The sequence below is a fragment of the Schistocerca serialis genome, chromosome 2 (genome assembly GCF_023864345.2).
Source record: "Schistocerca serialis cubense isolate TAMUIC-IGC-003099 chromosome 2, iqSchSeri2.2, whole genome shotgun sequence".
Taxonomy (NCBI): domain Eukaryota; kingdom Metazoa; phylum Arthropoda; class Insecta; order Orthoptera; family Acrididae; genus Schistocerca; species Schistocerca serialis.
This window is the reverse complement of record NC_064639.1, coordinates 194,703,587-194,728,930: the sequence shown is the minus strand read 5'-3', so window position 1 is coordinate 194,728,930 and position 25,344 is coordinate 194,703,587. Positions and strand designations below refer to the sequence as shown.

The 25,344-nt window shown below is 41.8% G+C and overlaps 1 protein-coding gene across 1 annotated transcript in view; it reads left to right on the top strand.

Moving 5' to 3' along the window:
• Nucleotides 1-25,344, top strand: part of LOC126456929 (uncharacterized) — a 274,891-nt gene that overhangs the window by 87,733 nt on the left and 161,814 nt on the right. The window contains exon 9 of the mRNA XM_050092863.1: nt 24,670-24,834. Within this exon, the coding sequence (XP_049948820.1) occupies nt 24,670-24,834 (165 nt within the window). The remainder of the gene's footprint in view (nt 1-24,669; nt 24,835-25,344) is intronic.

Sequence of the window (25,344 nt, the reverse complement as noted above, 5' to 3'; positions counted from 1 at the left end):
ATCTACTTGCAGTTGTAACCGGCGCGACCAAACCGACACCTCGATAAAGAGTTTGCGTGCCGATGTGTCGGGAGCCTGGCCCGATGAAACTTCCTGAATGTCAACGTCCATGTCCTCTGTACCTGCTTCCTTTGATTCTTTTGAGGCTGAGCGGCAAACTTGAGCAATGTGTCCTTTTTTATTACATTTGCAACAGACGGCCCAACGCTAGGGGCGCTCTGACCGATCATGATGTATATAGCACGACGCACAGGACAGCAACAGGGGGCGGCGGCCGGAATTCTGTTTACGTGCCGTGCGGGAGCGGCCGTAACGGCCGGATTGTACCGCTCGGACGCAGTCCACCCCGGACACAGTGGACGCGGCCGCGCCGCCCTGAACTGCCGCAAAGTCGCACCACGCTTCCAGCTGTTGACCTGCTGCGTGAGAGATTTCATACGATTGAGCAATGGACAGGACTTCCTCGAGGGAAGGGTCTTCTAACTGCAGGGCCCGTTGCCGGACCTCCCTATCAGGGGCCGAACGAACAATGACGTCACATACCATAACGTGGGCATACGACTCTCGCGACTGCTCCGTGACAAAATGACACTTGCGACTAAGACCGTGCAGGGTAGCGGCCCATGCCCGGTAAGACTGATGGGGCTGTTTCTTGCATTGATAGAACTCGACCCTAGCCGCCACAACATGCGTGCGGCGGCGATAATATGAAGACAGCAATGAACACAATGCGTCAAAAGACAAGGACGAGGGTTCCTGCAACGGCGCTAGCTGCCGCAAAACTTGATACAGCGAGGGAGATATCCAAGACAAGAAGAGAGCATGACATATCTCGGCATCGGCAACATGAAACGCCTGAAAATGCTGCCGAAGGCGATGTTCATATGCGTCCCAATCCTCCGCCGTCTCGTCATACGGGGGAAAGGGAGGAGGGAATGGTGCTGGAGCAGACGGCGTGGAGAGCAACGCTGGAAGCACTTGTTTCATGGTGGCCATGAGCTCTGTCTGCTGCTCAACCAAAACCCACACTAAACCCTCCATGCCGTGGAGAAGCTGCGAAACCGGAACAACGACGCAACACGTGTAAGAACGACCCTACTCGTCGCCAGTTGTGTAGTAACACTGTTCATGTTTACATCGCACTTCACTTGGCGTAGACCGGGGCTGTGTCCTAGGCATGCCCGATGTTAACTGACTGGGCACGGCCCGTGCTGCCGGAGTTGTTGTTGTTGTTGTTGTTGTTGTTGTTATGCCGGCAGAGGTCGCGTCCGAATTCTCGCATGCCCTCTGGTGGACGGGACTCTACTTGCGGCAACTACCGTCCGTGACGCGCCGTGCCAATGTGCGCCTCCCGCGATCTTTCTGGTGGCTACTGCAATAACTGTTAATGAGAGGGATATTTCATAAACAGTGCACACAATTTTTTTTTTTTGCATACACATTTATTTTTATATGCGATTGCAGGCTTTCTTGGCGTATTTCAGATCTGAAATCTTCACAGGTTATCAGACGAGTGGCATCATCTTCTAGTCTTAACGTTTCAACGGATTGCGTATCCATCATCTTTGTCTGAAGATGATAGATACACAATCCATTGAAACGTTGCGACTAGAAGACGCTGCCACTCGGCTCGTAACCCATGAAGATTTCATAACCTTTTTTTTTTTTCCACCAATATCTCTTTACAGTCCTACAGTATAGTCTCCCTGCTTGTCTATGAATGAATCCCAAAGTCTCAGAAATTCTGTTATTCCATCCAGGACACCACTTCTGTTCATCTGTTGAATGGCTCAGGAATGGTGGTAGAAAGCTCTTCCAGAGAAATATAATGACGTTCCACACACAGGTTTTTCTATTTTCGGGAATTAGTTAGTCTTGTGGACTCGTGTCCAGGCTGTTGGGAGGATGGGGCAGTACTTCCCATCTTCTGTATTTGTACAGTTTTTGGGCTACGACACTGCCGATATGAAGGTGAGCAATGTCATGGAGAATGAATGGCCCAGCCTGAAGCAACTGAGGTTGAGTTTTGTACATTTACCTGCACAGATTTTGCACGAAGTTAAGACGATACACAGCTGTGACACTTGTTCCACATGGGACTCTTATCTGTCGTGATGATTCCTTGCTTGACCTTTGACTCAGCACGTCGAAATTTGGACTGTGATTTCAGGTCTGGGAAGTCACTAATCCATGTTTCATCAGTAGTGACAATTCGACACAAGAATTCTTGACCTTCACGGTCAAATCATTGTTTGAGCAAAGTTGCAGTGTCCAGGCATTTCTGCTTCTCTTCAGCAGCATTCCCACAATGTGGGACCAGTCACACACAAATTTTTGTCTTCTTCAGATCATTGTTAGAATATGGTATACTACTGTTGGGGGATTTCCTGTGGCTCCAGAGAATTCTTCTCAAGTCATACTGCAATCTTTTTCAAGAACATCTCTCACAACTTTCACATTTCATTCATCTGTTGATGTTTTTGGCATTCTGGGCCTCGGATTTTTGTCCATGCTCTTACGATCACCATGGTAATGATTAACACAATATGAACCTGTACTGTGGTCCACTGCATACTCACCACAAGCTTTACCTAATACACTGTGGATTTGTCGGGTTCTTGCCACATAAAATTTGGGTCTTAGTGTACAACCTCTGGTCTTCCCAGTACCTGAGGCCCCTTCGGTGTCCATTGTATGTTGGAGTACAAAGTGAAAAAACAAAAACGTGCTTCTCCTCAAGCTCCCAGCTACATCTGTTGTAGTTTTCATTGTTGTTGCATCAAACAATTTGTTATTATACCAACCTGTGCATTATTTTTGACATGTCCCTTGTATTATCTTCCAGACAACACAAACAGTAAATGTCCCAATACACTTCCCCCAGATACAATTAGGAAAAAAAATATTCATTCCAGTTGTAAACTTCATTTGATATAATCCATATGATTGTACTTTCATAAATAAAAGTTGGTCTGATAATGGGTCGAGAAATACTGCATCTACTGCCTTGATGCAAGAATTTCAGTATTTAATGTTAGAAAAGAGAGTTGTATCACATCACTGATGTTCTTGGAATTCATGATGGCTGACATGCAGGATGTCATTCTGTTGGAGATAATTTATGACATTTCGGCTCAGAATATGTTTCCAGATCCTAAAACATATGAATGACAATTATACTGGGTGGTAGTTACCCTTCTTGTCGACTCATATGACCTGTGCATTCTACCAACCACTGGGCACAGTTTTTTGTTGAGAATATCTACAGTGTATTACTTTTAATAGAGAGTCTACTTCAGTTGCAAATTCTGTATAGAATGTGATGGAGATTCCATTAGGTCATTGTTGGTTTTTTAAGCTATTTCCGAATGCCATGAGACCTATATCTCTATCACTCAGCTTTCCAATGATGTGAGAATTAAACTGGGACAATACTCCTGGGTCTCCATTTGTAAAGGTGCATTTGAAAGTTGTGTTCAGGATGTCTGATTTTAATTTCATACCAACAATTTTGGTTCCTCTGTGTCACCCCTGAGTGTTTGGATGCCACTGATAGCTTTACATATGATAGTAACTTCACACCTGTTGTGCAGTAGTTGATATTGCTTGTAATTCTATACAGAGACAACATACCAGGGAATGATAAAAGATGAACTGTTCTACATATTATGTATCTATTCGGTGCTTGGTCAGCTGTTGCTCTAAACTTGAGCCACTGTTTTTCTAAATCTTCATTCCCAGAGCTAATTGTATTAACTTCCTCCTTGAGATCTGACAGTTCAGCCACTTCATGAAATTTACGGAATGTCCCCCCTTCCCCATGAACGATGGATCTTGCCGTTGGTGGGGAGGCTTGCGTGCCTTAGTGATACAGATAGCCATACCGTAGGTGCAATCACAACGGAGGGGTATCTGTTGAGAGGCCAGAGAAATGTGTGGTTCCTGAAGAGGGGCAGCAGCCTTTTACAGTAGTTGCAGCGGCAACAGTCTGGATGATTGACTGATGTGGCCTTGTAACATTAATCAAAACAGTACTGCGAACGGCTGAAAGCCATAATTTTTCCCAAAGGCATGCAGCTTTACTGCATGGTTAAATGATGATAGCATTCTCTTGGGTAAAATATTCCAGAGGTAAAATAGTCCCCCATTCGGATCTTTGGGCAGGGACTACTCAGGAGGACACTGTTATCGGGAGAAACAAAACAGGCGTTTTCAGATTGGAGTGTGGAATGTCAGATCCCTTAATCGGGCAGTAGGTTAGAAAATTAAAGAGGGAAGTTGATAGGTGAAATTTAGATACAGTGGGAATTAGTGAAGTTCGGTGGCAGGAGGAACAAGACTTTTGGTCAGGTGAATACAGGGTTATAAATACAAAGTCAAATAGGGGTAATGAAGGAGTAGGTTTAATAATGAATAAAAAAATAGGAGTGCGGGTAAGCTACTACAAACAGCATAGTGAACGCATTATTGTGACCAAGATAGCCATGAAGCCCATGCCTACTACAGCAGTACAAGTTTATATGCCAACTAGCTCTGCAAAATATGATGAAGAAATTGATGAAATGTATATGAGATAAAAGAAATTATTCAGGCCGTGAAAAGAGACGAAAATTTAATAGTCATAGGTGACTGGAATTCAATAGTAGGAAAAGGGAGAGAAGGAAACATGGTAGGTGAATATGGAGTGGGGGTAAGAAATGAAAGAGGAAGCCGTCTGGTAGAATTTTGCACAGAGCATAACTTTATCATAGCTAACACTTGGTTCAAAAATCATGAAAGAAGGTTGTATACATGGAAGAATCCTGGAGATACTAGGAGGTATCAGATACAGTATATAATGGTAAGACAGAGATTTAGGAACCAGGTTTTAAGTTGTAAGACATTTCCAGGGGCAGATGTGTACTCTGACCACAATCTATTGGTTATGAACTGTAGAATAAAACTGAAGAAACTGCGAAAAGGTGGGAATTTAAGGAGATGGGACCTGAATATACTGACTAAACCAGAGCTTGTAGAGAGCTTCAGAGAGAGCATTAGGGAATGATTGACAAGAATGGGGGAAATAAATACAGTAGAAGAAGAATGGGTAGCTTTTGGAGACGAAATGGTGAAGGTAACTGAGGATCAAGTAGGTAAAAAGACAAGGACTAGTAGAAACCCTTGGGTAACAGAAGAGATATTGAATGTAATTGATGAAAGGATAAAATACAAAAATGCAGTAAATGAAGCAGGCAAAAAAGAATACAAACGTCTCAAGAATGAGATCACAGGAAGTGCAAAATGGCTAATCAGGGATGGCTAGAGGACAAATGTAAGGATGTAGAGGTACATATCACTAGGGGTAAGACTGATACTGCCTACAGGAAAATTAAAGAAATCTTTGGAGAAAAGACAATGACTTGCATGAATATCAAGAGCTCAGATGGAAATACAGTAATAAGCAAAGAAGGGAAAGCAGAAAGGTGGAATGAGTATGTAGAGGGTCTGTACAAGGGCAATGTTCTTGAGGTTAATATTATGGAAATGGAAGAGAATGTAGATGAAGATGAAGTAGGAGATATGATACTGCGCGAAGAGTTTGACAGAGCACTGAAAGACCTAAGTCGAAACAAGGCCCCGGGAGTAGACGACATCCCGTTAGAACTAATGACAGCCTTGGGAGAGCCAGGCCTAACAAAACTCTACCATCTAGTGAGCAAGGCGAAATACTCTCAGACTTCAAGAAGAATATAATAATTCCAGTCCCAAAGAAAGCAGGTGTTGACAAATGTGAAAATTACCAAACTATCAGTTTAATAAGCCACGGCTGCAAAATACTAACATGAATTCTTTACATACGAATGGAAAAACTGGTAGAAGCCGACCTTGGGGAAGATCAGTTTGGATTCTGTAGAAATGTTGGAACACGCGAGGCAATACTGACCCTTCGACTTATCTTAGAAAATGGATTAAGGAAAGGCAAACCTACGTATCTAGCATTTGTAGACTTAGAGAAAGTTTTTGACAATGTTGACTGAAATACTTTCTTTCAAATTCTGAAGGTGGCAGGGGTAAATTACAGGGAGCGAAAAGCTTTTTGCAATTTGTACAGAAACCAGATTGCGGTTATAAGAGTTGAGGGGCATGAAAGGGAAGGAGTGGTTGGGAATGGAGTGAGGCAGGGTTGTAGCCTATCCCCGATATTATTCAATCTGTATGTTGAGCAAGCAGTAAAGGAAACAAAAGAAAAATTTGGAGTAGGTATTAAAATCCATGGAGAAGAAATAAAAACTTTGAGGTTCGCTGATGACATTGTAATTCTGTCAGAGACAGCAAAGGACCAGAAAGATCAGCTGAACGGAATGGACAGTTGTCTTGAAAGGAGGATATAAGATGAACATCAACAGAAGCGAAACGAGGATAATGGAATGTAGTCGAATTAAATCAGGTGATGCTGCAGGAATTAGATTAGGAAATGAGAGGCTTAAAGTAGTAAAGGAGTTTTGCTATTTGGGGAGCAAAATAACTGATGATGGTCGAAGTAGAGGGGATATAAAATGTACACTGGCAATGGCAAGGAAAGCGTTTCTGACAAAGAGAAATTTCAGAATGAGATTTTCACTCTGCAGCGGAGTGTGCGCTGATGTGAAACTTCCTGGCAGATTAAAACCGTGTGCCCGACCGAGACTCGAACTCGGGACCTTTGCCTTTCGCGGGCAAGTGCTCTACCAACTGAGCTACCGAAGCACGACTCACGCCCGGTACCCACAGCTTTACTTCTGCCAGTACCTCGTCTCCTACCTTCCAAACTTTACAGGAGCTCTCCTGCGAACCTTGCAGAACTAACACTCCTTATGGCTTAGCCACAGCCTGGGGGATGTTTCCAGAATGAGATTTTCACTCTGCAGCGGAGTGTGCGCTGATGTGAAACTTCCTGGCAGATTAAAACTGTGTGCCCGACCGAGACTCGAACTCGGGACCTTTGCCTTTCGCGGGCAAGTGCTCTACCAACTGAGCTACCGAAGCACGACTCACGCCCGGTACCCACAGCTTTACTTCTGCCAGTACCTCGTCTCCTGCCTTCCAAACTTTACAGGAGCTCTCCTGCGAACCTTGCAGCGCACACTCCGCTGCAGAGTGAAAATCTCATTCTGGAAACATCCCCCAGGCTGTGGCTAAGCCATGTCTCCGCAATATCCTTTCTTTCAGGAGTGCTAGTTCTGCAAGGTTCGCAGGAGAGCTCCTGTAAAGTTTGGAAGGTAGGAGACGAGGTACTGGCAGAAGTAAAGCTGTGGGTACCGGGCGTGAGTCGTGCTTCGGTAGCTCAGTTGGTAGAGCACTTGCCCGCGAAAGGCAAAGGTCCCAAGTTCGAGTCTCGGTCGGGCACACAGTTTTAATCTGCCAGGAAGTTTCAAAGAGAAATTTGTTAACATCGAGTATAGATTTAAGTGTCAGGAAGTCATTTCCGAAAGTATTTGTATGGAGTGTAGCCATGTATGGAAGCGAAACGTGGACGATACATAGTTTGGACAAGAAGAGAATAGAAGCGTTCGAAATGTGGTGCTACAGAAGAATGCTTAAGATTATATGGGTAGATCACATAACTAATGAGGAGGTATTGAATAGAATTAGAGAAAAGAGAAATTTGTGGCATAACTTGACTAGAAGCAGGGAGTGGTTGGTAGGGCATATTCTGAGGCATCAAGGGATCACCAATTTAGTACTGGAGGGCAGCGCGGAGGATAAAAATCGTAGAGGGAGACCAAGAGATGTATACATTAAACAGATTCAGAAAGATGTAGGTTGCAGTAGGTAGTGGGAAACGAAGAAGCATGCACAGAATAGAGTAGCATGGAGAGCTGCATCAAACCAGTCTCTGGACTGAAGACCACACTACAACAACACCATATAGGATTGACTTAAGGCATCGGAAAAGTTCAAGGAAGGGCAGCTCGTTCTGTATTATTGGAAAATAGGGGAGTGAGCGTCACAGAGGTGATATGTGATTTGGGGTGGCAGCCATTAAATGAGAAGTGTCTTTCGCTGCAATTAGATCCTTTCAAGAGATTACAATCACCAGCTTTCTGCTCCAAATATGAAAATGTTGAGTTGACGTCCATCTACATAGGAGGGATTAATCATCACAATAAAATAAGAGAAATTGGAACTTGCAAGGAAAGGCTTAAGCGCCTGTTTTTCCGGTGTGCTATAAGAGTGTTGAATGGCTGTGAATTAGCATTTATGTGTGATTTGCAGAATAATGATGTAGATGTAGAAAGAGAAAGGTGGTGGGACACTGGTCTAACACTTATGGGAACAGTAGTTCAAATCCCTGACCAGCCATCTAGATTCGGATTCTCCCACGTTGGCCTAATCGCGTAAGGTAAATGCTGGGATGTTTCCTTGGAAAAGGACACATCAGATTACTTTCCTAATCCTTCCCTGTTAGTATCTTGTATTCTAAGGCCTCGTTATTAGTGGAATGTTAAAACCGAATCTTTGCTTTTTGTGAGAGCATTGGCTTCTGGAACAGACTCAACTATTTAGTTACAGTAGGTGCCCTGCAAATCAGTTTGCAGGTATTGGAGTGGCAAGGCAACTGCCTGCCTTGTGGTCCCTAATCCATATCAGTCATGATACTCTCTATTTGTCTAGGATTATTTGCTGCTAAGAGGTCAAGTGTGCTTTCACAACCATTCACGTTTCGAGTGGGCTCGTGAACTAATTGTTCAAAATAATTTTCTGAGGACGCATTCAGTAAGATTTTGGATGATGTTTTATGCCTGCCGCCAGCTTTAAACATTTAATTTTTCCAGCACATCGAGGGTAGATTGATGTCAGCCCTGACTATAATTGTATGAGTGGGGTACCTGTTTGAAATGAGATTCATTTTTTCTTTGAACTGTTCAGTGACTAAATTTTAGCTGTTCACTTGTTCACACCAATTTTCTCTATAAAAATCCAAGCTTTCCACAAAGTCTGCCGTAGTTCTCATGAGAAAATCAACTGCCTGTTGAGGAATTAATGGCATCCCACTTGTAAATGACATTGTAGTGCCCACTTCAACTAGAGATAACATCTCTCTTCCAATCACAGTGTGCAATATGGGACACACACAGTCTCTCGGTATCAAGTGCACAATTCCACACATTCCTGTGTGTTTAGTCCATATCTCTATTAAAGTTGTTGACACTCATTCTGATTTCCACACCCATTTCAGTGCTTCAGTCCCAGTAGTCCGCAGTGTAGGCCAGAATCCGTCTGCTTGATTAAGATCTCATGCTTATTATTAAGGCCTTTTTGGCAACAGCAGATTTTATTATACTTTTGTACTAGATGTATCTCTGATTTTTTTGTTCAGCACTGATAAGCCATTGGAACAGTCTATTCTATGTAGCTACTACCACATTCACATAGAATATTGGAAACACTTGGACTTATGGAGCAATCACTACCTCTTATAGAGTTTGTAGGCAGCCAGTTCTACCTGATGGTGCTCCACACTACAGAAGAAACATTGTGTTCTGATCTGTTGTTGATTGACTGGTTTTGCATATGTATTTTCCAAAGAGAGCTGACTTGATTTTATGTTTGTGACAGTTATTTTGTCTGGACACACAGGTTACATGAATTACTTAGACACTGAGCTGGTTCTTCTCTGTTTATCAGGACAACACAACACTATTTTGGACAGAATGATAAACTGTGCCCAGGGATGTCAATCTGTGTGTGGTCAGCTTGATACACTGAGTGGCAAAGCTGACCATTCTAACTTCTACTGAACTAAAATTTTGAAGAACGTGCTATAAACACGGCTCCTTTTCACTCATACCATAATTATCATTGACGACACCATTTTCGTTTGGCCTCATGGCAAGGAAAACATTACACCTATTCTATGATCATGTAAAGAGCGTGCACCAAACAAAGATTTCTGTGGAAATGGAGAAAGAAGCAAAGCTACTCTTCCTGGATGCTCAACATTATTGGAAATGAGGTGTCCTGTAAAGGACATTTTGTAAGTGCCATGAGCCGCATTTAAAATGTTTAGTAGCTAAGCTGGTATTTGGGTGTTGAACCCATTTTTGGTGGGTCTGATACAGAGGACAACAAACAATTGTATGCATATTGATATCTACAACATAACAATTCTATACATAACAGTGAGAACATATGTTTACTTGCATATTATGTATCTGTATTGATGATGTGTGTTGATTATGAATTATTTTTGATATTCAAATCCATGTTCAACTAAAAAGCATACAACCATGTGGATATTTAGAATTTTATTACAACTATGTCTGTCTCACAGAACATAGTCTGTGGGGTGTTTTAGTAATTTCAGATCTTAAACAGTGACTTTCCTTGGTCACACTGGATACAACCGTCATATAATATAAACACGGAATTGCCAGAGAAGCCAAACAGTCTGTATTACATGTCTCTTGTTATTCTGAGATCATATTTGTTTATGTCTTTGACATGTGCACGCGCGCGCCCTTATACACACACACACACACACACACACACACACACACACACACACACACATATATATATATATATATATATATATATATATAAACAAAGATGAGGTGACTTACCGAACAAAAGCGCTGGCAGGTCGATAGACACACAAACAAACACAAACATACACACAAAATTCAAGCTTTCACAACAAACTGTTGCCTCATCAGGATGATGAGGCAACAGTTTGTTGCGAAAGCTTGAATTTTGTGTGTATGTTTGTGTTTGTTTGTGTGTCTATCGACCTGCCAGCGCTTCTGTTCGGTAAGTCACCTCATCTTTGTTTTTATATATAATTTTTCCCACGTGGAATGTTTCCTTCCATTATTTATATATATATATATATATATATATATATATATATATATATATATATATATATATATATATATAAAGATGAGGTGACTTACCGAACAAAAGTGCTGGCAGGTCGATAGACAAACAAACACAAACACACACACAAAATTCAAGCTTTCGCAACAAACTGTTGCCTATCGACCTGCCAGCACTTTTGTTCGGTAAGTCACCTCATCTTTGTTTTTATATATAATTTTTCCCACGTGGAATGTTTCCTTCCATTATATATATATATATATATATATATATATATATATATATATATATATATATATATATATATATATATATATAAAGACAAAGAGTTTGTCTTTAAATATGTCTGCTTGTGTCTGTATATGTGTGGATGGATATATGTGTGTGTGTGTGTGTGTGTGTGTGTGTGTGTGTGTGTGTGTGTGTGTGTGTGTGTGTGTGTGTGTGGCGCGCGAGTGTATACCCGTCCTTTTTTCCCCCTAAGGTAAGTCTTTCCGCTCCCGGGATTGGAATGACTCCTTACCCTCTCCCTTAAAACCCACTTCCTTTCGTCTTCCCCTCTCCTTCCCTTTTTCCTGATGAGGCAACAGTTTGTTGCGAAAGCTTGAATTTTGTGTGTATGTCTGTGTTTGTTTGTGTATCTATCGACCTGCCAGCGCTTTTGTTCGGTAAGTCACGTCATCTTTGTTTTTATATATAATTTTTCCCACGTGGAATGTTTCCTTCCATTATATTGATATCATTAATTTGAATCCAACAATTACGTTTGTTATTGTCACTGTTGCATTTCAAAATCTTTTCTGTCATCTTATTTTCCTCTTTCTGTTTTTGCCAGTAGTTTCACTTTGTATTCACCTTCTCCTTTTTACCGTAATCTGCTATACTATTTTATCCCGCCTATGTATATACTCAATAATACGTAACCCACTTCCAAACCATAACCAAAAAAATATTTTTTTTTTGCCGTTTTCAGCACTACCGCCGCTATAATATCCACCGTTTCCAGTTCACAAACGGCTCCTTTCACCTTTTAAACAACCATTTCGGCCAGTTCTAATAACTTTCGCTTTATTTCCATTCTCGTTTTTCCCACATCACTGATCTTTTTAGCCGCTTCCCACAGGTTTTAACGCCATTATTTCTTCGTCAGACAATTGTTAGCCTCATTTTCATAATCTGCCACCACAATACCACTCCATTTAATATACTACACGCAGTTTTTTCGAAATTTTCCCGAATTTCTCCGTCCTTTAACGTGTTTTGGCGGCAACACAACCACCTAACCTTTATGCACATCGTTGTCTACCAACCCAAGTCCAACATAGCCCATCTGTAACCAACACCTTTTCGCCTTTTTTCATTCCAGATCTCCAGTTTCTTTCCGGTTCACCTTTATCTCTCCCCATATATTTTTATTTTCATTTTCATTTCACCTCATGTTACACTTTCCACCTTCTAATACCATGTCACCCTCACAACACCCCCACAATGACCCCATTAAGTTTTATTTACATTCCCTCCGCAAACATGCCTTCGCCCTAGCCAGATTACGCTCGCATATTTTATTTTCTCAGGCTTGTCTGACATTTGGCATTACCCCCAAAGGCCTCACACTCAAAGTTCCCATCTCTGGCTGCAACCCTTCCTTCCATCAGTCCCTATACCAGTTCCAAACTGAACAATCCATTGCCCTCACCCACCTAATCCTTCACCTACACATCAACTCAGCCATTGAACACACCCGTCAACTCCTATCCTTAATAAAAGTCCTTAATCTTTCCTCTCCCACATCCACACCGGCTGTTCAGAGCATCCTCCTACAGGCCAACCGTAAATTAGAACAGCATGCCACCCTCCACCTCAAAAAAACTATCCAATCTCCTGGTTTCCCACCTTCGGAAAGGCAACTCACTCACCCTTCACAACCTTTCCAGCAAACCTCAACCTCCTCTCATTGCACACAAACCCAGTCTCTCCCATCTAGTCAATCTCCCACTTGCAGCTCCACTCCCTCCAAAACCTCAAAATTCCGATCAACACAATCTGGAACCACAACACCCTAATTCAGTAGTTAACCTTTCCTCCAAACCTCTCTCCCAATCCGAAACCTCTGTCCTATCCAAAGGCCTCACCTTCAGCCCCACTCCCAGATTCAACCAAACAGCCCTCGTCAAAGATTTACTGTCCTACACTCGTACTCTCTGCTGGAAGTATCACTTTGCCACGAAGAAAAATGATCCTAATCCTACTCCTAATGATCCGACTCCTCAAGACACCATCCAAATTGAACCCTGCCTGGAACAGTTCCGTCCTCCGTCACAGCGGGACCCACCTCCTCTTCCTCAAAATCACCCTCTCCAAACCTTCCAGGAATTTCTGACTTCCAGCCTTGCATCTCAATCCTTCTTAAAAAACCTTAATCCTACACCCAACATCACCACTGCTGAAGCCCAGGCTATCCGTGATCTGAAGGCTGACCGATCCATCGTCATTCTTCCGGCGGACAAGGGTTCCACGACTGTGGTACTTGATCGTCGGGAGTATGTGGCTGAGGGACTGCGTCAGCTTTCAGACAACACCACATACAAAGTTTGCCAAGGTAACCCCATTCCCGATGTCCAGGCGGAGCTTCAAGGAATCCTCAGAACCTTAGGCCCCCTGCAAAACCTTTCACCTGACTCCATCAACCTCCTGACCCCACCGACGCCCCGCACCCCTACCTTCTACCTTCTTCCTAAAATCCACAAACCCAATCATCCCGGCCGCCCCATTGTAGCTGGTTACCAAGCCCCCACAGAACGTATCTCTGCCTACGTAGATCAACACCTTCAACCCATTACATGCAGTCTCCCATCCTTCATCAAGGACACCAACCACTTCCTTGAACGCCTGGAATCCTTACCCAATCTGTTACCCCCGGAAACCATCCTTGTAACCATTGATGCCACGTCCTTATACACAAATATTCCGCACGTCCAGGGCCTCGCTGCGATGGAGCATTTCCTTTCACACCGATCACCTGCCACCCTACCTAAAACCTCTTTCCTCATCACCTTAGCCAGCTTCATCCTGACCCACAACTTCTTCACTTTTGAGGGCCAGACATACCAACAATTAAAGGGAACAGCCATGGGCACCAGGATGGCCCCCTCGTACGCCAACCTATTCATGGGTCGCTTAGAGGAAGCCTTCTTGGTTACCCAAGTCTGCCAACCCAAAGTTTGGTACAGATTTATTGATGACATCTTCATGATCTGGACTCACAGTGAAGAAGAACTCCAGAATTTCCTCTCCAACCTCAACTCCTTTGGTTCCATCAGTTTCACCTGGTCCTACTCCAAATCCCATGCCACTTTCCTTGACGTTGACCTCCACCTGTCCAATGGCCAACTTCACACGTCCGTCCACATCAAACCCACCAACAAGCAACAGTACCTCCATTATGACAGCTGCCACCCATTCCACATCAAACGGTCCCTTCCCTACAGCCTAGGTCTTCGTGGCAAACGAATCTGCTCCAGTCCGGAATCCCTGAATCATTACACCAACAACCTGAAAACAGCTTTCGCATCCCGCAACTACCCTCCCGACCTGGTACAGAAGCAAATAACCAGAGCCACTTCCTCGTCCCCTCAAACCCAGAATCCCCCACAGAAGAACCACAAAAGTGCCCCACTTGTGACAGGATACTTTCCGGGACTGGACCAGACTCTGAATGTGGCTCTCCAGCAGGGATACGACTTCCTCAAATCCTGCCCTGAAATGAGATCCATCCTTCATGAAATCCTCCCCACTCCACCAAGAGTGTCTTTCCGCCGTCCACCTAACCTTCGTAACCTGTTAGTTCATCCCTATGAAATCCCCAAACCACCTTCCCTACCCTCTGGCTCCTATCCTTGTAACCGCCCCCGATGCAAAACCTGTCCCATGCACCCTCCCACCACCACCTACTCCAGTCCTGTAACCCGGAAGGTGTACACGATCAGAGGCAGAGCCACGTGTGAAAGCACCCACGTGATTTACCAACTGACCTGCCTACACTGTGATGCATTCTATGTGGGAATGACCAGCAACAAACTGTCCATTCGCATGAATGGACACAGGCAGACAGTGTTTGTTGGTAATGAGGATCACCCGGTGGCTAAACATGCCTTGGTGCATAGCCAGCACATCTTGGCACAGTGTTACACCGTCCGGGTTATCTGGATACTTCCCACCAACACCAACCTATCCGAACTCCGGAGATGGGAACTTGCCCTTCAGTATATCCTCTCTTCTCGTCATCCGCCAGGCCTCGATCTCCGCTAATTTCAAGTTGCCGCCACTCATACCTCACCTGTCTTTCAACAACTTCTTTGCCTCTACACTTCTGCCTCGACTGACATCTCTGCCCAAACTCTTTGTCTTTAAATATGTCTGCTTGTGTCTGTACGTGTGGATGGATATGTGCGTGTGTGCTAGTGTATACCTGTCCTTTTTTCCCCCTAAGGTAAGTCTTTCCGCTCCCGGGATTGGAATGACTCCTTACCCTCTCCCTTAAAACCCACTTCCTTTCGTCTTCCCCTCTCCTTCCCTCTTTCCTGATGAGGCAACAGTTTGTTGCGAAAGCTTGAATTTTGTGTGTATGTCTGTGTTTGTTTGTGTGTCTATCGACCTGCCAGCGCTTTTGTTCGGTAAGTCACGTCATCTTTGTTTTTATATATAATTTTTCCCACGTGGAATGTTTCCTTCCATTATATATGTGTGTGTGTGTGTGTGTGTGTGTGTGTGTGTGTGTGTGTGTGTGTGTGAAAATACTGTGCTTTGACAATTGGTATCTAACAGTAGAATCGGGAACAAGATGAGACATGGTAGAGATGTGTACAGTCATCGATATGCACAATCACTGACATTGCTGATGTGCTTGTAGCTGTAAGCATAAGAACTGAGTAACTGGAGAAAGAGGTTGGAATGGAAGATGTAGGGTGTGTTCATTTATTTAAAAACATATGCTGAAGACTGCAGTGTTCATCAGAGTTATAGATCACAAGGTATTTCAGTTTCAGTGGAACACTGAAATCAGAACTCAGCTAGAGTGCAGGGGGAGGAGGCGACCATGTTGTATTGGTGAGGTAGCCGAATGCCCAAGGATGCCATGCCATCATGGTGGGCTTCAGCGCGCATTTATCATTTTCGCAGTGCTGATGTAAGACTATAAATGATGCAAACTAAAAGTTAGATGCAGTATTACAGGGCAGGCACCCTTATCAACAAGCTCAACAAGCAGGTGGAAGAGTCCAAGGAATGGATGACATAGGAAAGAAAAATAGTTCACCAGAAAAAACATTTTATATGAATAAGAATTAAGATAGAATTATTTCAGAGGGTGTTCTGGAAGAGTTTTCACTAGAGGCATCTATGTAGGACACTACAGTTTGGCTAGAAAAGGAATTGGTTAGGTGGCTTGCCTGATATCGCAGCAGTAAGATAAGTAGGATGAGAGATTGTTGATCGAGCAGACTGTGTTGGGACTAGACTGAGGTTTGGCCTATGTCAGATGACAGTCCACCTTAGTTAAATCATAACATTTGTATTTGTTCATTTGATGTTTTTAAGTTTGAATACTTACAATTGCATCGGCTTTTATTGATATTTCAAAGCATATATTTGTTGGTGACGATATCTACAGACTTAGACAGAGATAGAATAATAGTTATGGTGTGTCATATGTCATCATTCAATAGAATGTTAGCAAGGTGGACGAAGCTAATTGTTCAGTTGTATACTGGCTCAGTGTTTCTTTAGATTGCCATTGAAGGCTGTCTAGGGTTAGCATATTTCGTCTTTCAGAATTTGTATGACTTACTGCTAACGAATTCCAAAGCTATCCTGGCGATTCGTTTCTAAGTCTTACATGGCAGAGCAATAATATTATTGTAATATTATGTTCGAGGAGCTAATTCATTTATACTGAATTTTCCTGCTAATCGGAATTAGTTTGTCTCACAAGCTCCCTGAATGCCGATGAGTGCTATTGTCAACTTTGCTTAAGTGCTGTAACACGTGTATACAAATTTAACTGGAAGACAGAGCGCCTGAATGATATATTTGATTTTACCAGTTTAGTTTGTGCTTTGTGTAATGGTGTACTGACCCATTTCTGCATGATTTTGTGTTTGTGTGAGGTTGAATTAGGTGCACACATGGGAATACAGCATAAGAACAGTTGCATCACAGATCAGGACAGGTACGTTTGACAGGTTGAGAATGTGCAGCTGAACTTCAAGAATGCAGCATCTTAAGATAGGTTTGTGTTGTAACTAAGTCATGCAAACCTGTTAGACCAACACTTGCTGTTTTAGGTAGGTTGTTCGATGTTATGTTGCAAATGTGAGTTTTTGGCTGGTTCTTTCTTTTGGAGTGGAAACCAATGTATGTATACTACTAGAACAATTGATCTGTGGAATTACGTATAGTATGTTTTTATTCTAAATATCATAAGGCTGCTAAATAATATTCATTAAGTAACTGAAGGGAGGTCAACTGTGTTTCAAACATATGGAGTAAGATGGCTATAATATAAAATCTGTTTGTGCCATAAAATTAGGCTGTCAGTTAAAACTTGGGTCTAATGATGATTCAACATGTCATATCACATTAGTCAATTTTATATGCAGGAGATGGAGGGGACTCTGAACTGAACTTATTCGGTTTGAACACTGTTAAAATTCTGTATAGACATCTTATTCCATAACTCTTTTTCATTAAAAATGTAGTCAGTGTTTTAATTGAATTTGGAGTTCACTCTGTCTCCTGTGCATGAAATTGACTAACTTGACATGTTGGATCACTATTAATCCAAGTCCAAATTGATAAACTCGTTATTTGGTAGATACACATTTTGCATTACGGACATGTTATCATTATGTTTTTAGTGACTGTTATATAAATATTTTACACTTTAATACTTAATATATTCTACGCTTTTATACTTTATATATTCTACCCTTACATACTAATAGTCCAAGCATGGCGCCGTGCAGGGTAGCTGTGTGGTCTGAGGCACCTTGCCGCGGTTTGTGCGGCTCCCCTGTCAGAGGTTTGAGTCCTCCGTCAGGCATGGGTGTCTGTGTTGTCCTTAGTGTAAGTTAGTTTAAGTAGTGTGTAAGCCTAGGGACCAACAACCTCAGCAGTGTGGTCCCATAGGGGCTCACCACCACCATCTCTCAAGCATGGTATTTTCACTTATTTCAATGTGTGTCTCAGGAATAACAAGAGATATGTAATGTAGGCTGTTTGGCATATTTGTCAGTCTCGTGTTGGTATTATGGCAGTAATGTCCAATGTGACCAAGAAATGCCACTGTTTGAGTTGACAGCAGTAGCATACTTGACGAACTGTGAGGTATGACAAATTTCATATCCTATTGTATTAACATAGACAATGTTATGAAAAGGATAGGTTGCTACTCACCATATAACGGAGACGTTGAGACACAGACAGGCACAACAGAAAGACTGCCTAACATCTAAGGTTTTGCCAAAAAGGCCTTATTGGAATGAGACCACACACACACACACACACACACACACACACACACACATTCACACAAACACTACTGACACACACATGATCACTTTACCTGACTGGTCTCTGTGTCAGATGCCACTGACAGTGGAGTCTACGCCCTAATACTAGTCTGTTTGACTGTTGAACATTTTAAATGCAGCTCGTGGTGTTTGTAATATGTCCTTTAACAAATAGTTATAAGCTGTGGAGCACCAAGCATTCAGGGAGTTAGAGCGTAATTCTTTGCACATATTGTACAACATTTAGGGTGTTATTCAGCTTCCAGTTATGTGATGGCTTTTGATACCAATGTAAAGGGCACGACCGACTTCCTTCCCCGTCCTTCCCTAATCCGAAGAGACCGATGACCTCGCTGTCTGGTCTCCTTCCCCAAAACAACCAACCAATGTAAAGTTGGTGTTAATGTATGCCAAGTTTGCAGACAATGTAAACGTAAAGTCCTCTGTAGCAGTTTTAGTAGCGCTTGATTTGTTTCTATCAACCTCGCAAAAGATTGTTTTTGTTTTGGTATAGTGGTGCAGTAGTTACACAATGGGGTTCTTGGATTAACACTGTCGCTTATAACAAGCAGAGGGCAGAGGGAGGGACGGGTAGTGGAGGTGCCTGATCCTTGATTTTCTGTGCCTGTAGCAGAGATTTGATTTTCTTGCCACAGGGAAATAATTTGTCCACATCAGGATAATTTAATCGCACTTAGTGTGCAACTCTTTTAACACGTGTGCAAGGCAAACGATGTACACCATACTGGTGTAGGGAATCCAAAGCCCCTTCACTGCTGTAGCTACTTATGAAGCACTATCTGTTACTAGCAGCAAAATGTTGTATCTGTTCACACCATCCAGGCTCAGTAGCCTCATAGAGTTGTCAAACAGAATGGCAGTTGTCGAGTTGTTTACTCTCGAGGACTTTACATGTTAGGAGAAACTTTCCTCCAAACCTGTCAACTTTTAGAATGCCACCAACATTGGCTACATAATGTCTGCACACATTGGTAGTTTCATCTGTGGGCAGCTAAACCTTTTGGTCAGTAGCACTAATTTATGATTAGTTGCTCTTCTTAGCGCACAGATAGTTCTTTCTCAGTGCAGATTCATCTGGAACTGGATGTGTGTTGTTCTTCTCCAAGAACTTTCTAAAGTGTGAATTCTTCAGCTTCTCAAATGGGATGTTGCAAGACAAAATTATCTTGCACGAGTCGTTGAATGACTGCATGGTAGAAGATGGGCCTGTCTGCTCAAATAATAGCATTTGTCTGCTGTCATTTTCAGCACTTATCTTCACACAGCTCCTGTGATTGGTGGTATTACTGTGTTGTTGCATATTAAAGCACTTTTATGCACCAACTTTAACTTCACACAGTTTACAAAATAATATTTCCCCGTCAGTGCTGAAGACCTTACCTCCAAACTCGCAAACAATACCTTGCAACTTCATGCTGATGGAGAAGTTTGCTTTCGGGAAGTTGAACCAGACAGAGTTTGTATTCAAACTTAGTAGCGTGACAACATGTGCAACGTTTACTGAATTGGAAGGAGCCTTTCGGCTTTGAGAGCATTTTGTCGATTCTATGCAGCAGTATCTTACATCAGCGAACCAACTAGTGTGCTGCTTGTCAACTACATTCCCGATAAATAAAGCTTTGTCATAATTGTTGTTTATTTGTGATAATACCATCTGAAAAATTGCCATGTGAGCAACATTTTTATTGTTTTATTCTTGCATCCATAAAGGTATGACAAATAATGCATTTTTGGCAAAAGTTGGCTGAAATATGACCTTATTATGGCAAAAGTTGCCTGAAATGTGACGTGTTATTGAATATGTGAATATGGCTTCATATGTGCAATAAAAATACAATACCTGGATTTGTACACAAGTTGTTGTAAAATTCATCCTAAAGTTCATGATAAAAATATGACATGTCTTATAATCTGGGCCCTAATCATGAGAAAGACGGCTGAAATTAAAATGTGTTAACGACTGTGTGCGGGCGAACCATCTGGCCATGCACAAAAGTGGGCACTTGATACTGAAAGACATTAATGTCCTGTATTACACATCATGAAGTGAGAAGGAAATTCTGTTACTCTTCTGAAGTCAATTGTTTTTCCGGCGCAGAGAATGATGAATATAGTGCAAAGTACCAGTAACATTTAATACAATAAATGCTTCAGGAAAGGCAATGTGGTTATATGAATGTGTTAGTCACTGTTAGGTAAATGTACAGTGAAAAGTGCTGGAAAAACCAGTATACTTGCTTCCATGGGAGCGAATGAGTTTGCCACGTGTGACATTACGGACCATACTTCATTTCATGTCCAGTAAATGAACTGCTAGGTGCTTGGTTTTACATATTCAAGTTGACACCATCAGAGTTGATTTTCAATTGAAGCACATTTATTCTCGCAGCACAAATTAATGATGATTAGCTTGCAGACAAGTACTTAAATTATCACAAAATATATCATCAGTCTACAAAGACTGTGATTTGAGGGTCTTTCACTAAGAGTGATACTATTTAAAATTTTGAAAAGAGTGTGTGTGCATAACCCTGTGAACATGGCTATCATCTTGGGAGATGAGTATCCACTGTATGTTCATTATGAAGATGTTGAGGAGAGAGCAACACCTAGTCATACAGGTTGTTGGCATAATCATCCTGGTTCAGGATCACTGTAACCTGAATCAATGGGCCCAAGTCATGGTATAAAATACAAGCAGAAAACATTGCAGAACAACCTCCAGCCGGAACTTCGCCCTCCACATTCTGCAGATTACAAATCTTACTGGGGTGTCGGTGTACGCAGAGACTTGCATCATTTCTGAAGAACCAAAATTGTGACACACCTCCAGTCTGCTGTTGTCCAGTTTGTATTTGGCATGCTGCTGTGCAAATTTATGTACTGCCAAGAACAATAGCCTTCCTTGAGGTACTCGATTCCAAATGTCCATTGCATGAAGTTCCCATAACAGTGTTTGCTGGGAAACTGTTTGAGATTGAGTTGCATTCAATGACAGCTACAATTTCTAGCAGGTATGAAACTGATTGTTATTATGAGGTTGACACTTATCTCTGGGCCCAGGATCATTTATGACCAATGCTATTATCCCATGTTTGGCCGTGACTTGTACACCATTCTTTGTAGACATGGTGGATATATGAGGCAAATTCATCCATGCCGTGGTGATGTGCACGTCCAAACACCATAGCTCCTTTCTGCCATCCAGTCACTTCTGTCACCACTTCTTAGTATGGTTTAAATAACAGTCAAGATCAGAATAATGTTTTATTGATTTATGATGTAATGTTGTAAAAAGAAGAATGGTGGAGTTAAAGAAAGTTTGATGAGAATGGCGTCAGACCAAAGTATAACTAAGTAATGATACAGCATTTACCCATCCGGCTGCTGCTGATGGCTCTCAGTGGCAAACTTCCTGTAACTCTGCTATTCTTGTTCTTAGGTGTTCATTGTCTGAAGATGACTCCTACATGAAGTAGCTACTGGCCAGTAATAAAATATTATTGTGATCTATACTTTTATTTTAACCCAATTGTATCTAGATTGCTGTTAATCCTCTGGACTGTGATCTATAAATTTAAGGACATTTTACTATGCTGATACTATACAACTGACTGGCACATACCCCTGCCATGATCCACATTGTCAGTGGAAGGTCACATGATGACATGTTACAGTTCTACAGCATTTTGAAGTGACTAGTATGCAAAGGAAAACACTCATTACGTAGTGTAAAAATAGGACTTCCAAATGAAGTAGATCAGTGCTAAGACAAACAATTATTAGCAGTGTCAGATTTTGAAGTTCATGTGGTTCTCTTGCAGCTTAAGAAGGAATTTTGATACTTTATATATACACTATGTAATCAAAGGTATCTGGACACCTGGCTAAAAATGACTTAAAAGTTCGTTGCGCCCTCCATCGGTAATGCTGGTATTCAGTATAGTGTTGGCCCACCCTTAGCTTTGATGACAGTTTCCACTCTCGCAGGCATATGTTCAGTCAGGTGCTGGAAGGTTTCTTGGGGAATGGCAACCCATTCTTCATGGTGTGCTGCACTGAGGAGAGGTATCGATATCGGTCGGTGAGGCCTGGCATGAACTTATTGTCCCGCACCATATTCATTGTGCCCCTGCCCATTATACTCATTACACGTGGCTTTTTGCTGATTCTCGTAAAAGTTCGGGCACTGTTTGTGCATCTGCACAGAAGAAGATGGAAGCCGCAAGTAATGAGTATAATGGTCAGGGGCACTATGAATATAGTGCGGGACAAGTTGGGAATGTGGGTCTCATGAGAGGCGTGCCAGAGATAAGTCCCCGCAGTCGCACTATCCTCTGTGTCCTTGGTGGCTCAGATGGATAGAACGTCTGCCAAGTAAGCAGGATATCCCGGGTTCGAGTCCCAGATGGGGCACACATTTTCAACTGTCCCTGTTGATGTATATCAAGCCTGTATGCAGCTAGGGGTATTCATTTTACTGTGCAGAACTGCTGACTACTGGATGGAGTGTTGGTTAGGTTTTGACATAGCAGCTTTGTGTATTTGCCCTGGAGTAAGATTATATTCTCATTATCTTAGCTTGGGTGCTAAAGACCGTGAAACCAAGCTAATAAAATCCCATTTTCGTAATATTCAAGATTTATCAAGCATTTTTGACGTATCAGAAAATAGCAAATTATATTTGTATCCCACTGCCCTTTGCAATTTTTCTTGCACAGTTCATAGCCGTAGATTGAAAATAACATGTCACATTTTCAGTTTGCTGAAACTCCTCGAGTGCTGTTATAAATGTGGAAACAGTTGTGGAATGGCAAGAAACAATTCATACTGCAAGAGGAATGCCCTTAATAAATTTAATTGTTAATCATTTTTCCTTTTCTCTACACAGAGCGACAGAATATTTTATTGACACACTCAATAAGCTCCATTTTCTGTGTAACAGTGACTGGCTACATTTATTACAAAATTTGGACAGGTGCAAAGTTTAAACTTGTGCTTGTTTTCACTTGACAGGCTTGTATCCATCGCTATTTGGATCTGTTAAATACACACATTTGGAAAAAAAATAGTTCCTCAAAAGTGACTTATAATTTAATTGCGAGGCTGTGGGGTGTCGTTGGGATTTGTGATTTACTGTCAGAAAGGTCACACTTTGTAATAACTGATAGAAAGTCATCGAGTGAAACAGTAGTTATATCTGGCATTTGCCAAGGAAGTGTTATACGTCCTCTATTGTTCCTGGTATACATAAATGATTTAGGAGGCAATCTGAGCAGTCCTAGATTGTTTGCAGATGATGCTGTTATTTACTGTCATGTGATGTCATCAGATGAGCAAAATGAGTTGCAAAGTGATTAAGACAAGATATCTGTATGGTGCAAAAAGTGGCAATTTACTCTAAATCAAGAAAAGTGTGAAGTCACTCACGTGAGCAGTGAAGTTACATGATAAATCGCACAATCTAAAGGTTGTAAACTCAACTAAATACTTAGGGATTACAATTATGAATAACTTAAATTGGAACAAGTACATAGCAATATTGTGGGGAAAGCAAACCAGACTGATATGTATCAGCAGAACACTTAGAGAATGTAACAGGTTTAGTAAAGAGACTGCTTACACTAAATTTGTCCGCCCTGTTCTGGAGTATTTCTGTGCAATGTGCGATCCGTATCAGATTGGACTAATGAAGGACATTGAAAAACTTCAAAGAAGGGCAGCTCATTTTGTATTGTCACAAAATACGGGAGAGAGTGCCACATATATGATACACGAATTGGCGTGGCTGTCACTAAAACAAAGGCATTTTCTGTTGCGGCAGGACCTTCTCACGAAATTTCAATCAGAAACTTTCCCCTCAGAGTGTGAAAATGTTTTGTTGGTTCCCCCTACATAGAGAGAAATGATCATCATAATAAAATAAGAGAAACTGGAACTCGCACGGGATGATTTAATTGTTCATTTCTCCTGCATGCTGTTTAGGAGTGGAACGGTAGAGCAGTAGCTTAATGGTGTTCGATGAACCCTCCACCAGGCACTTAATTGTGAATTGCAGAATAATCTTCTAGATGTAGATATAGATAGTTCATTGTAATTATTGCAATAAATATTGCTTGAAACTTGATTAAATGTTCAGAAATTACTTTTTTAGGCTCTTGGATAAAAATGATTAATTCAACTGTTAGCAAATGGATGAATGAAATTGCACATATGATTGGTAATGTTTTTGTTTCAGACTTTAACATCAGATGTCGAATTACTCCTTTCGGAAGTTAACAGCGTGCTTCTGCGTCTTGATACTTACGAAATTTTGAACCAGTGTAGCGGAACCGAAGTTGACAATTGGATAGTTTTTAGCAAAGCAGACCTTTTCGAAAAATGCACTTCTTATTTAAGTCAGGTAAGTTAATTAGCGATATAGGCTGAACTTTTACCTTTCTCTGAACTGTGTTCCGCCAGCGCAATAAGGCTGATAAATACTGAGAAAATTAGGACATAAGAGACACACATTGACAGCTTGGAGCTGATTCACAGGCTATGAGGTATGCCTTGATCACTCAGTTTGTAAGAACATTTTCTGCATACGACAGTGATGCGGCTTCTGATGGTGATCTAGACTGCAGCTTTACTCTGGCTGGAAGTTTCAGTGTAGTTGATGGTGTGAATGTGTTAGAAAACTAAAAACAGCTTTTTGTAGAATACTTTAGCACAGTTACTAGCACTTTTTGCTATTTGTTAAATTTTCATCTCCTTAATTTTTTCATCTACCAAATGTGTTGCCAGAAGGAATAATAGTTTCCATATTTTGGTGTTGGAAAGGAAAACTAGTATTAGTTACTCACCAAGGGGTGACATGAGAACACACATATAAAAACAGGTTTTAGGTATTTCCAGAATATGCAAGGTTCGC